Below are 18,555 nucleotides of genomic sequence, written 5' to 3' on the forward strand. Positions count from 1 at the left end.
CCAACATTTAAAAATATAATTTCCAACGTCAACAGTTTTGTTTGTTATTGTCCGGTTAAACATTTCAGAATGAGTCTGCCTTTTTTTCCCGAATTAAAGCCAAGATTAATCGATGCGTCTTGGTTTGAGGTTGATGGGCCAGTAGATGACGAGGATGAAGTCAGCACTCTAGAAAAGGAACACCAACAATGGGTAAAAATTCACCAGTGGTTATATTTTTTAAAATTTTTTACAAAACTTTGTTTTAGCTCCACTTAATCTCCCAAAAAAACTCAGATTTGGCACCCATAGGAAGAACTGCTCTTGATGTAAGGCCATATATCTATAAATATATTTGTTAGTTATTTGGTTTGATTTTAGGATTTGGAAGATGACGAGGAAGATGATGAAGATGATAATGACGACGACGACGAAACGGATAGTCATGATGAAGAGGAGGAGGATGAAATAGAAATGGATGTATCTCAGGATAGAAATTCTCCAGTTGATGTTCGAATGAGATTTGTACAAGGACATGGTGTGAGATGAAGTCTGATCTAATTATATTGTGTAAGATAGTTCTAGGTATAATCAAATTGATTTAAATTTTATTAAATACATCTTAAAATTCGTAAAATTGCTTTTTATTTCTAAATAAACAGTTAAAATTTGTTGGTAGAACTGTAAAATGACAACTTCTTCGCTCGGGTTTTCACGTTCGTTGGTTGAAAATATATCCGAATATTGCCGACAGTTTTGTATCTTATTTTGACAATTGATTGCAAAATTGTTGTACACATTTGTTGATGCCCCTTGTTAATGTTTTAAGTTACATTTTTATCAGTTTTGTTTAATAAACTGATATTTTATCTGTTATATTCGTTTGCGTGCGAAGAAAGTTCACACTTGTCAATATAACCTCAAAGTGTTGAAAGTGAAAGCCAATTACCCCAGATTTTACATAACATAACAGTTGGTTTTTCTAACTTTCCCATTAAAAATTTGTATGAAGTGAAGACACAGCATTAGGAGGAAGGTGTCTAGTGTCTCTGGTTAAAACACTAACTTTAGGTAAGTTTAAACATTTTATATTGTTTCAAAAATGTTTCTTTGTTAAAACAGTCTGAACTTGATGAACTGGAATTCCTTAAATAAGTGTCAAAGCAATCTTATTATGTCCAATTAATTGTAAATTTGCATTTTATTTGGGGAATTTATTGTGATTTTCTTTACCATATTGGATCTATAATATAGATTCTGTAAACTTTAAACATTTTGAATATTCGAATAGTGTCTGTTACAATAAATTATTGTTATGTTTCTCGCTGATTCATTAACGTTCTTAAATATACTTTTATCTTGCATGACTTTCCAGTATTTATATCTAAGATATTTCTGGCTAAAAGATACTCTCTTGTGCAACATTATTGCACTGCATAATAATCTATATCAGTCTTAAATAAAGTGATAACTAATTTTATATTCAAGTTTAAAGCTCTAATAACATTCACATATTCAGATAACTTCTGTGGGGTAACCCAATCAAGTTTTATGTTAAATTGCTGTTTTTTCCTTGTGTATTTTCACTGACGTGGTTTTATTGAAATTCCTTGAAGTTTACAATCGACACATTCACCGATTTTTAAACCAGTATCCGTTTTGAAAGTAAATGTTCATAATCTATTTTTGACTGTTCCCTATTGGCCACGTTCTCACGATATTAGTGTATTCAATATATGGTTTTGTTGAATTAGAAAATGTATTGACTTTATTAACTGTTTCTCAGTTTTATTAAAAAGATTTATGTTTGTCTTCGGTTGGTTAAATTTTGATTACATTTCAATGACAATGCTCAATATCTAATTTGATTTTTTTTTGCAAATTCATTCCTTAATTTATTATTTTTATCGGCCTGGCCCAAATGATTACTAATTTTTGTTCACTTTCTCTTAAGCCCTCTTAAGCTCTGAGAACGTCCTGAGCATGTGCAGACCCCCTGACGTAGTGGCGTTCGGTATTTGTTTTAATTACATCAAACAGCGGCTGCCTAAATAACAATTTTTCACATTGCATAACCAGGATGGAACGTGACGGTCGTCGCGAACAGTCTAGCGATTATCGTGTAGATAAACTACGTAACTACGAAACAATAACCCTGATAATCGTTTATCTCTCTCGCCTGAACACATCACTCACCGCAATTAACGTTTTATTATTGACTGATAATCGGCTCAATGGTGGCCATTCGTGGTGTCTCGGTTTTGCACCCGGGCTCCAAGATTTTGCACACGGTCCGACAATTTTGCTCACGGTCTTGGTGTCGTGTGCAAAGCGATTGGTTTATAAGAATACGGCTGTGTTGCGAGGAGCACTTGATCTTTGAAACGTTATCGAATGAATGGATTATTTGATGTCGACGATTTGATTCGGTTTATACGGATGAAGAGGCATTTAGGATTGACTTTCCAAATTCCGATATGCTTTTATGTTACTGCGGCAATAATGTAATTTTTCGTCAAGGCTATATGTAAAAGTATTTTAACCCAGTTTTTTGGACTGAATTTAGTGAAAGATTTAAATCGAAGTGATCTGTAGTTCCGTAATGGAACCAAGGACAAATACATATATAAAATCAATTATCATTAAGTCATTGAATTGTAATTTAAAATTTCGTCAATTTTTTCAGCCCTTATTATATTGATGTATCAATTACTGATACAATTAAAACAAATGTTTTCCATTGAAATTTTATATTAACATGGTTTGCCAATTTTTAAAGGGTATTAAATTTAATCTCATTTTCAATGTCAATGTTCTGTCTATAAAATACGTGAAATATTTCACTTTTAAAGGTTAATTTTAAAATATTTCATGTTCAAATATAAAATATTTTGATAATAATATTCTTTTTTATAAATATATTCTTTTTTATAAATATATAAGTTAGAAGTAGTTATTAATACTTCTGATATGTATTATAATTCTAATAATTGCAAACTCTCTATAATTTTAACGCAAAAGTATATTTATCACATTATTCTATAAATATTATTTTTACAAAAACAAAAATAATATGAGTAATTCATTGTCAACATGATTATTTTAATATATTAATATTATTATAATGTGTAAAATAATAATTAAATAATTGGTTATAGTGTAAAACAGTTAATTCACTTGATACATTATAAAAATATAGCTTTAATACCTTTTACAAAGACTGAAAACGTATATTTTATTAAAATTATGTAGAATGTTTAAAATACCCCTTTTCCCCATGTTGGTGGAATTTGTGTTAATACCATAAAAACTAATAACTATGTGGGTAATAAATCCATATAAAAATGGTGCCATTAGTTCCCTTATAAATAAAGTAATGGTTTGTTATAAGCATTCTTTACAGTTTTCTTAAATCATGAAATATTTTTTTATTAAACAGTAAAGTCCATTATCTCTTAGGAAGTGTAATTTATTCAACTCAGTGCACATCCAATAGTGCATGCTGTAGTTATCAGTAATACTCCCTCCACCGATAGGGATTCTCTTTCAATCTATATGCGGATATAAAATTTCCAATAAAATTGGTACGAAATAGAATAGTGCCACAGGTGTCTCCAAACTGACCTAGTCCATTGGTATGTCATTTTGTTTTAATTGTATATTATTTAATTAAACAGCAAACTCAAATACTTTGAACTGAACGAAAAACAATCTTCAAGTTATTGGCACAACTAAATGATCATTTTATGTTGTAAATCATATTGCTCTATTAATATTGTAGGTGTTAAAAAGCAGTACGGATAAAATATTTTAATTTTATTTATTAAGATTTATAAAATTGTCATAATTTTTTTAAAATTGTATTTATAGTATTACATATAATAAAAGTATGGCAATTTTTTTAAAAATCGTTCTATTTATCCAGTTACTTTCGATCTTTTGTTTCAAATAGTCATTGTTTCATGTTTAAACAAAGGGAGACATCTGTATCTAAATAATTATGTAGTTATAAATATATAGTAAGTTAATAGTGGCATATATCTGGTGATATACCCATGATAAATAAGTCGAACTTCATTTTACTAATTGAATTAATTCTGTGTATACATTTCTGAGTCACTATTTATTTTATTTATTTTTAATTTATGCCATTTATTGTTCATAATTCATAGTGATAAAAGGTTAAATGATATACAAACAGATAATTATTATTGAAATATTGTTATATATATGCTGCCATGGTAAATATAACTATGGTATAGTTTATAAAATGTTAAATATTTTAGCTATAAGTCTCTTATTTAACTGTTAAATAATATTAATTTACATTAACATTAATATTCGCATAATATCCTTTTTGTTTTATAATTTTGACCCATCTCGAAGGTCTATATTCGTTCTAAGTTTCTTGAGTTGTTGTGAACAGTTTATTTAAATTAATAGTTTTAATAAACGTGATCCTTATGTTTTCTTTCTATAAGGTTGATATCTGGAGATTGAGAGAGGTCAGACAAAACATCGATGCTTTGGTCTTTTAACCAATTTTGTGATCATTTTCAAGTTAAAACATATTTATTAAGAGTATCATTTTTACAATACATGTTCCGTGGTCCTAATGTAATCCAAATAAAGTCATAATTGCACATTTATATCAGAAACTGGGGTTTTCTTGGGTGTGGAGCCACCATCTTCTTAATTTCAATTGATTGCAATGTTTTTTGACATTCAAGTTATCCAGTAATTGATTATCTTTTTTCGAAGCTGTCACCGTAAACTCTTAGCCATCTCTTCTTGTTTCTCACGGTTTTGGTAACGTTGAATTATAATTTTTTTTTACAGTTTGATCAATGATCAAACAATTATAACCAAAAGACCGCTAGTAAATAATAATAATAAAAAAAAATAAAATTAGTTGAAATAGTAGACACAACAATGACAAAAAACAATAAACTTTATAGGTACTGGCATCCAATTCAGGTAGTACATCTGATATTTTTAATATATTTTAATTAAAACTACTGTAGATTGTTGTTTAAATTTTTACTTCTTCCAACATGTCTTAATTCAAAAAATTTAAAATAATATATAAATAATATCGGTAACTGATGAAAAAAATAGCTCACGATCACCTATTGATATGAATGGATTTTAACGAACCAGAAACCGAACTAAATGATTTTGGTGTAAATATAAATTTTTAAAAATAAATTGGAGCGTTTGTCACACATTTGACAATTTTTTTTTTCTTGTAGAAAGTGTATAAATGCATGTTTTTTAAGTAACATTTTTTACTTTACAAATTTTCTTATCTTACATTTTTTCTAGGATATATGTAACAAAATAAAATAATTAAACTAAAGTTTTAATAAACATTTTATAAATTGTTAGTAATAATAATAATATTCTGAAATTAGAAACCCCACTTTATTTTAACAACAATATTTTACGTGTTAATTATTCTTCAAAAATATCAACCAACAACGTAATTAATTATCTCTTCGGATTGTCCGGTGATACCTGGAACATACAAATCTAGGAACGTTATCTCTCTGTTCCCCTCTTTTCCAAGAGGGGGACCGTCGACCGGGCAAACAACATGAACAATTAGTCCACAATCAATAGGCAAATCGAACGGTTTTGTCTATATTACTGTACAAAAGTGAAATCGGCGTGATCCTGATTTTGGTACACGACTAACCTAGACTGAACAAATCTCTTGTATTATGTGAGTTGTGTTATTAATATTCATCAATTTGAATAATTTAATTTTTTATTACTTGCCAAGGTGAACAGATAATATGTATTAAAATTGCCTTTATGCAATTTGCAACTTCATTTGCTTTATTGTTAAAAAAAATTGTGATTTGTGTCGTGAATTTATTATTTTAAATATTAATAGATAAATTGACATCAAAAATAAATTTTTACTTCGTGTATAGAAACTCGACGCAACTGTGTTTTCTTAAACCACATCACGTACGTTGTCTTATAAATGTAGTTCCCCAATGACAACATTTCTTTTGTACTTGTTGAATTAATAAGATATGTTGCGCCTCCGATTATTTGCATATGATAACATTAATCAAGCAGTCTCTTAATTATAAATGATTTATATAACCACTATTGAAAGGTATGTGAAAGATAAAATTTGTTTTCATACACAATTGTTTTATCTGTGATCAATATTATTTAGTTCTTAAATAATTTGTAAGATAATATTTCTACTAATTTTGTGATTATTCATGTGGTTTTATTTACTTATCTCTTTTTAATATTTTTTATTATTTTAAATAATCTAGTCAGGTCATGTTCGTATCAAAAACAATATATACAAATTTGTGGTATATTATTATAATCTTACAAAGGAAAAAATATAGATAAGCGAAACCTTAATGTTTATTATAAAAACATATTTTCGCCGTTTTGATATTTCCGCTTTGATACTTTTTTATTATTTTGAACATTTCGACAAACAAAACAAATTTGAGAATAATTCGTTGAGTGCTTGAATAAGTACATTATTTCAGAATGGACCATTCTCAGCACATGGCAGGTCATGAAGGACACAATATGATGGATCACTCTATGCATGGCCACACTGGTCATGATATGGGTGCTATTGACCACAGTGGTCATGACATGGATGACATGGGTGGCATGGATCACATGGACCACATGATGAAGATGTATGTAAGTATACAAATTGTTTTTAATTCCACTGATAAATTAGCTAATTTTATACGAATTATAGTTCAACTTTGACATATCAGCGACCGTCCTATTCGAAAAATGGAAGTTCACTACTGCTGGTGGCCTGATAGGATCTATGATTGGTATCTTCTTTATGGCAGCTTTGTATGAAGGACTCAAGTATTATAGGTAATACACACAAAAATTAATTCTCAAGTATCAAGTCAAGGCAACGAAATTGTGTCAAACAAAAATTATAATAATTATTACATAATTAAAGTTTAAAATTATTTTAGGGAGTATCTATTCTGGAAACAGTACAACGCCCTCCAATACAGAGCCGTGTCCATACCCGAAAAGAACAACACAACAGAGGATAATCAAGTCGTACAGTAAGTTTATAATATTTAACAACACAAATACATTTCAGTTTTTTTATCGACAAATACTCTCATTGCAACATAAACTTGTTAATCACGAAATGGTATATTAACAAATTTTATTTTTGCTCATAAGTAATTGTCATTTCTGAGGCATATTTTTATTAACAATCATGCATTTTTTTAACGCAACCCCAGCGTGGTCGGTGAAGTAATCCACAAACAGCCGTAAGTTTTAAATACTGTAGGACCACTTTGTAGATGATACCTAACGAATTATTGCACATATTAGCTAACCAAATTTTTATTTTCTGCTTCTTTGCATGTCCTGTCTTTCAGTATTTAGATGGATCAATTTTTTTGTATATCCGTTTCTGTGTCACAGCTTTGTATAATTGCAGTATCAGTAGTATATTTTAATTATCATATTACAGTCAACGAACTAGGTTATAAAAATAATGTTTTAAGTGGCGACGGTTCTAAATGCCAGTAACATCAATCTTATCAATTTAATTCATCAATTAATTGTTTAATTGAATTGCTTTTATATTAATAATAAACCTTAATATTCACAATACCTATTAAAATTAATCAACATAAGTCATTGCGATATTAAATATTATAAGGATGTAATAATATTACAAAGAATTCGTTTATAATAGTGAATATCATAACATGAATCAGAATTTAACAATAGCATTTTATTTTTCTTATTTTTCACTTGAACTAACTGATATTAAATGACTAAGTAAATCATTTCATAAATTTTATAAAGGAGAAGTTTGGACAATCTGTATACTGTATACTCTAGAGGGTGGGTGGTTTTACTTTCTGTTCAATCTTCACTTAGTTGAAATAAATATATTTTGAAATAATAATAAATAATCAAATTTTATTTTTAGGCCAACAATGCTAAGCACCATGCACTTCTTCCAGACATTCCTGCATATGATACAAATGGTACTCTCCTACTTCCTGATGTTGATATTCATGACATACAACGTATGGTTGTGTATAGCGGTGGTATTGGGTGCAGGAGTTGGCTACTTCTTGTTTGGTTGGAAGAAATCAGTGATAGTGGATGTTACGGAACACTGTCACTAAAATTGTGACAATAATAACAGCAATTAGACAAATAAAAAAGGTTTTTAGTACATCTTGACTTACTTATGATGATGATGATTTGATTAAACTAAAAATCGTTTATATTTTCTAGATTTTGTAGCAGGGTCTTCCAAAATCTTTTAAATGAGTGTTAGTTTGGTCAGATCATAGTATCAAATTTGAGGTGGTGTATCATACCTCATTGTAAGTGGAGATGGAGACTGAGGATTTCATTACATGATAAATGCGAGAATGAAATATTGAAAAATATTGCCCATAAAATTAATCGTTTTACCTTAATGAATTGAAAAACTTCTAAGATTACCTTTAGTATTCCATACTCGCCAATTATTATTCAAAATAATTAAAAAGACTGATTTCAGTTCATTTTGCTCTATACTACGACTTTTTAATTGTTATGAGTCCTCAGAATTCTGACATTTTTATATAAGTATACAAATACCGGAAATATATTTTATATTAAAATCCTAGGTTTAATTTTTATTTACATAAAATACGGCCATTTTTATGTAAATTTCCAGTCGTTAATTGGTTACATAATGAGATTACTAGATAATTTTTGTGTTGTTTACTTAACTAAATTATTGAAACTTGTTTTATGTACATAAAATTAAATAAGGGTATTTGGACTTTTTAGTTAATATTTGTTATATTTTATCAATTCTTTATCAAGCTGTGATTGATTATAAAATAAAAATATTTGCGCATATATTGTATCATTTTTTAAGAACATTAAAATGTTCATTGAGTTTTGTATGATTGAATGGATTATTTCTACGAATAAAAATTCACTTAATGATTGTGTTAAATGAAAGCCTTAATTATGATTATAATTGTGGGCTCAGTAATGTCAATGAAACTGTATATAGTAATATATTTATTAATCACTAAAGAGGATTGTTGAGAGTAACGCCTTATGGGAGGAGTTCTATCCATTATGTGTTTCAACATATTTTTCCGCCTTATGAGTGCAACAAAAAGTCTGGACATGTTATGAGACATTTATGTATTTACAAAATCTAGTAACATGATTGTTTGTCGGGGGGACAACTTCTGACGCAATAAGCATAGAACAATATAAAAGCTCATAAGTGAAGGTGTGATCCCCACTTTGTATCAAATGGAATTGAGGGATAAATGATACCTTATTGAAAAGGGCTTTTAATTCCCTATACATTATTGCTTAGTATTTGAAAATCTATCCACTTGTTTAGAAAATTAGAGGCTAGCATGATGAGAAAATCAGAATCATTGTACATTCTAAAGGATTTGTTGTTTTACTTCTTGACATGATTCTTCATTGCAGATCTTCGGGTAGAGTCGGTTAGATTGTTATAAACTTTGTTTTTTATATATGTCCACAAACAAAAACTAAAGGACTAAAGTCAGGTGACCGAGGGGGTCATTTAATTAAAACCCTTAGTCTTATCCAGTGTCCCGGAGGTGCTCCGTCTTGTTGGATATGCGTCTATGATATGTGTTAAAATTGGGTTGATAGCATTTTATAGTAAATCAAATGAAACTAAAAAAAAGAACATACAATGGAATACATTGAACTTCTAGGGCTGTTATAGGAGTATATCGCGGATAATCTCTGGATTGTAATCAGCTTAATTGTCGTCAAACATATTGTTGGTATTTTAAAGCTCTATAATTTTCTAAATGAGGGGATCGAATTTCAAAAACTAAGCAGCAATGTATAAGGCATTAAAAGTTCTTAATAATTTTTGATCCCCTTTCCCATTTGGAGAAATTTGGAGAATTACTTCACTTAGAAGATTAAAAGTTTTGCAATGTTTTGTGTCATGATTTATCCCTTTGAGAAACAAACTTGACGAATTTTTGGATTTTGTCGAAAAGTTTCCAAGCCTGTAATACTCTACAGTACTTTTTACATGGGTATAAAGATACCAACTAGATAATTCTTGAGTACCCACATGTGTAATATGAGTTGCCTTATTATTACATGTGTTTATGAGTTTCCTATTTGTAATCAAAACATGTGGTTTCATGAAATGCTCTGTCTGCATATTTAATATGGTTATAAATAAAGTACATTTTATTCCTAGTTTCCGTAAGGTTGAAAATTACCGTTCTTGACATCATCAGCAAAATGCATTTATTTAGAGTCACCAAAGATTTACTGTTATATTGTTTATGAACGCCAAGGTCACAATTTTATCAATTTTCAATTTATATGGAAATTTCATACATGACTAATATATACATCGACGACCGGTAAATATAAACCGTTTAAAACGGATAACGAAATTCTCTTTTGCAAGTAAAATCGATGCCCTATTTGTAAAATATACTTATAAAAATGCCTATTCCTATTTTCGTTTAATATAAAGCACGCACTATACGAAAATAGAAGCCGAAAGCCACTGCTTCCTATTAGACGAAGTTTTAAATTTAGATTTGTTTTTAACGTCGCCGGAGCAGGTCCGGATTTGACACAGATTAATCAAAATTTACATCGTATATAATAATTTACAGAAAAGTTGAAATTTTTCTCGTAAATTTTAAAAAATAGGGTATTGAAAATTGATTTAAAATATTTGTGGAGGTAATAGCATGAATCAAAATAAAAAAGTAAGGGTTCGCAAATGAACGGTTTTGACGGTAAGAAGAAATATTTCTTTTTATAGCACCTATTTTAATTTGTAAAATCTTGCATTTATTATCATAGTTGCTGATGTTTTGTGGAATAAACATTAGGTATTTGACTGTTGTCAGGTCATACAGTTTAAAAGTGTACAACTTTTCGTTTTGTTAAGGTTGTTTACGCAGAATTAACTGACATGCATTTTATGTATGGTCCTGCTAATTGCCACCGTAGCGCGACGTCTTTATGTTTATTCAACTTCCTTCACATTGCATCCTTAGAAGAATTCACAATATCAATTCGTTGAGCATTCGTGTGCTATTTATCCAGAAGACCACGATCTAGTCTGGAGTAGAAGAAATTCTTGCGCTGGTAAAACATTAAATCAATCTGAAGGTGGGAGTGCGAAGAATGCTAGTGGAGATATGATTTGGTGCTTGTTTGAAGAATCTTCCACGAGAATATTTTTTCCGATTCATGCATAAAATGTACATACCTTAAAGAGGACACCTAGTGTGATAACCTAAAAAATAGGAGAATTTTAGGATTTTTTTAAAGAAATCTAATCCATCAAATGTTTTAAAATTTGGAGGATACAGTCATGTATAAATAGTGATACAGTAAAATTTTCAAATAAAAAAAAAAAAAATAATCTTAATAATAATAATTCGCTTTCTCTCAAGTCACTAAATAAAAAATTGATTGATTTAATTGTTAATAATTCGTCTTGTCTTTCTTCAAATACACTCTTCCTCGAGATGATAGACCCTCTTTCGAGGCATCTCGTTTGGTTAACTCCGTTTATTCAGATACAGCCGCGAAACGTCTATTCATTTCAAATGCATTTTCAATCATAAGCCCGGAATTGATATACGAAAGACCATATTCATACATAAGAGTAATTTTGATTCCTAAGCCTCTTGAACTTGTTTAAGTCACACAGTCACAAGTTTTACACATCACTAAATTGCTAATTGCATAAAAAACCGTAACAAACTGAATAATGCAATATGCATGAGTTGGATCAATCAAAACGTGACTTTCTAACTTGAGCGGTTTCTCTGTAAAAGGCTGTAACTCAAAAACTATTTGAGATATTCATTTGAAATTTTAATAAGTTATTGGAAGTTGTGAAAAAATTATTTTTAATATTAATTTTTCAAAATTTTACACTAGATGTGTCTCTAAAATACACATGATCAAGCACCATAAGTTTATATGCCGATATTCTGTTGGACCAAACTCAAAAAATGTTATTACCAGCAAGATCGCCTAATTTAAACACTTTAAATTTAAATTTTTGAAGATATTTTAAAATATTTATCTATGGTACTCTTGTAACTGGTATTATACAACTACTAATTAAACGAAATTGCTAAAAAAATCGAACTTTTGGTATTATTAAATGAAATAAACAACTCATAAAAATTTATTAAATGTTTATAATAATATTATTGGCATTGTTAAACAACCACTTAGTGTACATGGGTGGCATCCTAATATCCAAAATTTTCCTATACAAGGGTCATTTCAGAACGAAAATATTAAATTTCATTTTAATGGAAAATTTTAGGTTTTATCGACTTTTGAGCAAATAAAATCTATGTTTTCAATATTCGACCATTTTTCCTCTGTTTCTAACTCATACTCACTGAGTTGTATGTAATATCTACCTACTAATATTCTAGAATTTTCCGACATGTAAATTTTTGAATTTTTAAAATTTCTAACACCGGGCCTGGTGTGGCTATATTATGCAACATTATAATGTAAATATAGATAGTAAACATAAATATTCAGTAATTTACGCTAATTTATGATTGTAAACTGCTACAAACAACAACTGATAGACGGTGAAAGTTACCTCAGGGACATTGTTGTTTACTAATATAAAATAATCGGGTTAAAAATCATCTGCGCATTAACAAAATAAAACGGGTTTATCGCATCATTCGGAAATTATCTCGTACCAAAATGGTAAATAAACATGGAATCGGACAAACACTCGGAAGCAGACAAAGGAAACGGGCGTGAAGCGAATCGACGACTCTAAAACGTGTCCGTCGTTGAAAAAACGCGGTTTTATGTGTAGGATATTTTCAACGCGTAATATAAAAAGGCGTGTGTATTATTGTTTTTGTTGTATCGAGACATTTCCCTTCGATACATTTCCCCCCACCAGTTTGTTTTCCGTCTCCCTCTCGATCGGTTTCCGGCTGACGTGCGAGTGGGACCGAGCGTGCGGTTCGGTTCTCGGTGTGGGAAAATAAACGCGGTGCGTTTTGTTTATGGCAGACCAGTGTGTGGTGTGTTGCGCAAAAAGTTGATTTGCAATAATATCTACTTGAAACGTTGATTTTACACGACATTTCACTCTACTTGAATTAAAAGGTGGGTATTTTGTCTGTGTGTCGATGAACGTATCATGTTTTGTTATGTTTGGTGCGTGCGTGCACGCGGTCAGACCAACCCAGATGGTTTGTTTTGTTTACTTCTTTCGATCGGCTTCTAGACAATGTTCTGGAAACCCGTAATCGATGTAGTTCCACTTGACAGTTGCTTTCAATGGTCACGTTGAAGGAGTTTAGGCCGTTTTCGTTGCATTCGACCGCTAAATATAGGCGTTTTTTTATATATAACGTGTAAGTCACGTAGACGCTCTTATGACGTGCCTAAAATTTAACGTGAAAATTAATTCACATCAACACAAAACATTAATCGTGTTTTTGTTACAGTTTGTTGCAGTTCTACGTTTAAAATCGTTTGATTTTCGATCTGCAAAAGGGCTTTTAATTCCTGGTTCATCATGGCCTCAGACAAGGAAGACGTGGACGTCGAATTTGGCGATGAATCGGAAATTGACAAGATCGTGAACGAGGAGCTGTCTACCAAAGAAACAGCAACAGTCGGTGATAATTCAACCAAACGTAAGACTAAGAAGGTACACAGACAGAACAGCAAGGACAACATCATCTCCTCGAACTTCATCAATGGCCCCCGATCCTGGAAGAACAGTCGCAGGTCCAGAAATGGTTATGGACGTGGCCTTCCTAAGAAAGGGGGTGCTGGAGGAAAGGGAGTTTGGGGCCTGCCGGGATCTGAGCTACTCGAAACTTACGAAGATGTCAATGACCCTAATTTTGATAGTGAGAACGTGAACAACGGTGATGTTGTTCTAAAGGCTGTAATACCTGATGTATCCAGTGAGGAGATTAAGAAAAAGATTGAACCAATTATATTAGAGTATTTTGAAAATGGTGACACCCATGAAGCTGCCGCTTCAATTGAGGACTGCATTTCACCTGATCACAGGGATGTACTTGTTGAGCAAGTTATTGAGATTGCTCTGGACCACAAGCCTTCCCATAGAGAAATGACTTCAGTACTGATCTCTGACTTGTTCGGTCACACAATTACTGAATTGGACATTCAAAAAGCATTTGAAAATTTACTTTCAAATATCAATGACTTAATTTTGGATGTTCCAGATGCACCGACGGTACTGGGCAATTTTATAGCTCGTGCTGTCGCTGACGATTGCATTCCGCCTAAGTTTATCACTACAACTAGAGAAAAGAGTGATAACAAGGATTTCCAGGAGGCATTGATACATGCTGACACTTTGCTCTCTATGAAACATGGTCTCGTTCGTCTTCACAATGTTTGGGGTGTTGGCGGCGCTTTGAGACCAGTTAAAGCACTGACACGCCAAATGGCTTTGCTGTTGGAGGAGTTCATATCTTCTGGCGACGTAGAGGAGGCAAGTAGGTGCCTTCGTTTGTTAGAAGTACCCCATTTCCACCATGAAATGGTTTATGAAGCAATAGTCATGGCTCTGGAAGCCAACAGTGCTTCTAAAGAGGAGGCATTGTGCACCCTACTTAAAGCATTTGCCACTGCTGTTTTGGTTACGCCTGATCAGATGGAGCGGGGCTTTTTGCGTGTCTTAGACGATCTCCACGACATATCCATGGACGTTCCCCTAGCTTACATAATTCTGGACAGATTTGTTGATAGATGTCACAAAGCCGGATTTCTCACTGAACAAGTCATCCAGAGATTGCCTACCAGAGGACGCAAACGTTTCGTCTCAGAGGGAGATCAGCACTTCTTTAAGAATTTGAAGCATTAAGTGATCTGATTTTGCTGGCCCTAAGCCACTAGTAGATTTTCATCAATATGCATTTGTATGTTTCGTTGATTATCTTAAACTATGACACACTAGGTGTGTCATTTATATGATTATAAAAGTGTTACTTTTTTGTATATGTTCTATGGAAATAAAGATTATTTCAAGTTTAGCATTTCAAGTTTTGAAATTATTGTTTTTTCAAAGTACAAAAAATAACCAGAGAATAAATTGCCAGAAAATAAAAGTTTTTTTCTACACTAAGGCTTTTATTTCTTTGATTTTCCTAAAATACAAGAAGCCATAGATTCTGTACATAAATTTTCTTTGGAACAACTTATATCTTGATAAATTTGTACATGTAACAATATGAAAGTACTCAATTTACCCAAATATATAAATTTTTGGACTTGTACTAAATGCTATGGTTATGCAACTAAAATAACATCAATTTAAACATTAATAAAACACTTCCAAACACATAAAACAGTTTATTTTACATATAGAAAATGCTTAACACTTTGAAGAAAATAGCTACATATATGTGCAAATAATAACAATGAACTGATTAACCTATTTTTTATTTTAATACAGATAAAGTACACTTGAGGTAGAAAGATAAAAATAAATAATATGCTTTTTTAAAAACTTATAAACTAATATAATTCTTCAACAATTAAATATCATTACTAAAATAAATATCGAAAGATATGTACAAATAGTACACTGTTTGTTTAATAAGTATGTTCAATTTGGTCTAAAAACAGCTGCGATGGTTTATTGGTGTGTCACATTAAAGAGGTGGTGATGATAAATGGTTAGGTGTGTGGTCATGCATAAGGGTTGCAAAATATTTCAAAATTAAAGTGCAATTTAAATCCATCAACACTACTAGATCGTTTGGCATAATTCTTTCAATTTGGAAGACGTACCTACTATTAAAATTTAATTACTGAATTTATATTTTTGAATTTGTTAAATTAACGATCTTTGGGCACACTGAATTGAATATATCTTAAATGTTGATTTTATTAAAGCAAGTGTCATCAATTTTGCAACCCTTTAGGTATAAAATGAAGAGCTGTTATGCTAGCTAAGTATTGCTGTTATTTCAACTAATCATCCTTTCAGACACTAACAGCTTTTCACTTTTTAAAAAGATTCAAATCACATTTAGATCAGATCATACTAAAAGCTATGGTGTTGGACCCAATATTTTCCATACTCTCGTGCACAGGATATATCGCAATAGGTATTGTTAGCAAATATATCTTTCAAATAAATTGAAATATAAAAATATTGTGGCATACCCTGCATACCATTGTTATAATAGTCGTTACACGTTAGGATATTGCTATAAGCTAAAACATCAACTATCATCTTTTGATTGTCTAATTTTTGTTACAACACTCATGCAAAGTTTATAATTATTTTAATTATGTCACGAGCTCACAACAGAGATATTTTATAATTTAAGCATTAAAATGGACGGGGGTTTCATAGAATTTTACAATATTTTCAAATATTGAATAATTAATAACTATGATAGTATTAAATAAATTAGGCCGTATTTAAATACATACTAATTATGTAAATTTATAAACAAAAATTATTATTTAGGAATCTAAATATTTTTAAATTTTAGAATAATTCCTCACAATAAAAAAGACGTTTTTATGCCAATTTCTCTGAATTCATTACACAAATTGTCTTAAATAGGTTAATTTGGTCTTGGGTATTTCCTGACCAAATAGAGAAAATATGAAACTAGTGTTCAGAAATCCATTTATCACCGTTTATTAATCTAAAAGTGACATTACTTTTTCGAAAAAAATGGGGTTTTGTTTTTTGCCCATGAGTGTAGATTTGTTTTCAAACTTAAATTAAACAAATAAATTAATCACGTTTAAATAGTTGCATTTAATTTATGATTTAGTATTTTCTTTGGTTTGTCTTTTTATTTTTTAAACTTTATATAGTCTGAAAAATAAAAAAATTATATTAATTTCAACATTTCCTCCTGATTATCAAATTTGTATAAGATCATTTTATATTATCACTTTGTACATATATATAAATACTGATAAACTCTTTTGAAACCCCCTTTTTGTACACAATACAACAAATAACATACATATTCCTTATTTAAGTAATGTACATTCTTATAGTTACTGATATAGAATTTAGATCATATTACCTAGCACTCTTGAGCAAAAATCAATTTTAATAAAATATCCTTCAGTTAAATATCAATTTTATAAAGAAGCATATATTTTAGAGTGTAGAATTATAAACATATATAGCTAAAATATGTCAGTATAAAATGATGGGCATTTCTTTACAGTATATAGAATTGACAGAAAGCACCAGATATTAAAATGGAATACACATCACAAATCTTGTCCATTCCAGTTTAGGACGTCGTGGAAATGTAAGTTTATATTAAAAATATTCTTTGACTAAATTAACTATATCACAAATAGATGCAACAAATGACAGACTGAAATTACATTGTAAATAATAAAACTCTGCACTTACTGAAATTAAAAGAGCTTTTTCTTAACTGCTGTGAATCTATCCATATAAGCATCATAACCAGTTATATCAGATAACTGCTTCATTTCAAATAAATTACCATCCAATGCCAGGTTAGATATTTTTGAATCACGAAGAATTTTTGGGTTAATAGCAGTCAGTTGTAAACAGTTTTCTTCTAGTCTCAATGTCTTCAAACGAGCACACTGTGCTATTTCCGGTGAAACATGAGATATCTGGTTTTGGTTGACATTGAGCTCTGTTACATTCAAACCAGAGATTTCCGAAGGAAGGGACACAATCTCATTCCTGGACAAATCCAGCACATCCAAGTGTTTCAGTCCACAAAACATCAGTGGAAACTCTTTGATATGATTATCACTAAGATTTACCTGTTTTAAATTTATTAAATTGGACAATGTTCTAGGCAAAGAGGTTAAATTGTTGTGACTAGCATTAAATGATTCCAATTTTGTTAGGGCTCCAATGCAATCTGGCAATTTTCCTATTTTATTTTTACTGAGATTTAGATGCTTGAGCTGAATGTATCTGCTTATTTCATTTGGCAGGACAACAAACTTATTATCAGATAAATCCAAGGTCCGTAGACAACCCTCAAGTTGCTTGAATGCTGGTGGGAACTCGTTTAACTTGCCCTGGGAAACCTTCAGGACTCCAGTCTTTTGTGCCGTTTCGATATGTTGTTTCAAACCTGAGTTACCCATATTGTAGGACGTTATTTCACATAACAATCAGCTGATAATACACAAATCAATTAAATTATTGAGTGATAAGTGATAAGATATGCTGTTTTACCTTTGCATTGTACTTTTATAGAATAATTGTGATGTTTGTAGAAGTTTGTTGTAAATGGCTGACTTTTTAAAATGTCAACAGTAAGTGTCAATTTTATGTTTTTGTAAATAATTTTACACTGTTGCCGTGTTATTGTCAACGCTTTCGTTGCGTTCGTAAGTTTGTGCGAAAAGGCGCTAGTTGTAACATTTAAAGCTTTAGTTAATGGATAATGCTGATCGTTGTTGTCTGTTAATAGATATGTATGATTCAGATAAGACGAAATACTGATAATTGATTATAAATTTGTCAAC

General features: G+C 30.6%; 4 protein-coding genes across 7 annotated transcripts; 3 read left to right on the forward strand and 1 right to left on the reverse strand.

Annotated features, from left to right (window-relative positions):
* The first annotated feature begins 18 nt into the window (after window positions 1-18).
* Window positions 19-616, forward strand: LOC109599606 (anaphase-promoting complex subunit 15). The gene is made up of 3 exons (XM_020015623.2): window positions 19-192; window positions 249-308; window positions 361-616. Exons 1-3 carry the CDS (start codon window positions 70-72, stop codon window positions 526-528), a joined length of 351 nt encoding a protein of 116 aa, XP_019871182.2. The 5' UTR covers window positions 19-69; the 3' UTR covers window positions 529-616.
* Window positions 617-745: 129 nt separating this feature from the next.
* On the forward strand, window positions 746-8,883 carry LOC109599602 (high affinity copper uptake protein 1-like). Of its 4 annotated transcripts, none has more exons than XM_049965768.1 (6): window positions 746-1,050; window positions 6,507-6,669; window positions 6,731-6,858; window positions 6,966-7,061; window positions 7,248-7,277; window positions 7,952-8,883. In XM_049965768.1, exons 2-6 carry the CDS (start codon window positions 6,508-6,510, stop codon window positions 8,151-8,153), a joined length of 618 nt encoding a protein of 205 aa, XP_049821725.1. In that variant the 5' UTR covers window positions 746-1,050; window position 6,507; the 3' UTR covers window positions 8,154-8,883. The 4 variants fall into 4 exon arrangements, with proteins under 4 accessions (XP_049821725.1, XP_019871177.1, XP_049821727.1 ...); XM_049965770.1 differs by lacking the exon at window positions 746-1,050 and adding an exon at window positions 3,575-3,614; XM_049965769.1 differs by lacking the exon at window positions 746-1,050 and adding an exon at window positions 5,552-5,704.
* A 3,852-nt stretch (window positions 8,884-12,735) lies between these two features.
* On the forward strand, window positions 12,736-15,083 carry LOC109608634 (programmed cell death protein 4). The gene is made up of 2 exons (XM_020025141.2): window positions 12,736-13,173; window positions 13,518-15,083. Exon 2 carries the CDS (start codon window positions 13,589-13,591, stop codon window positions 14,912-14,914), a length of 1,326 nt encoding a protein of 441 aa, XP_019880700.2. The 5' UTR covers window positions 12,736-13,173; window positions 13,518-13,588; the 3' UTR covers window positions 14,915-15,083.
* Window positions 15,084-17,160: 2,077 nt separating this feature from the next.
* Window positions 17,161-18,387, reverse strand: LOC109608667 (leucine-rich repeat-containing protein 57). Its single transcript, XM_020025187.2, has 2 exons — window positions 18,263-18,387; window positions 17,161-18,202 (listed from the first exon to the last, which is right to left on the reverse strand). Exon 2 carries the CDS (start codon window positions 18,169-18,171, stop codon window positions 17,455-17,457), a length of 717 nt encoding a protein of 238 aa, XP_019880746.1. The 5' UTR covers window positions 18,172-18,202; window positions 18,263-18,387; the 3' UTR covers window positions 17,161-17,454.
* Between the last annotated feature and the right edge of the window lie 168 nt (window positions 18,388-18,555).

This window comes from Aethina tumida, chromosome 3 (assembly GCF_024364675.1).
Source record: "Aethina tumida isolate Nest 87 chromosome 3, icAetTumi1.1, whole genome shotgun sequence".
NCBI lineage: Eukaryota > Metazoa > Arthropoda > Insecta > Coleoptera > Nitidulidae > Aethina > Aethina tumida.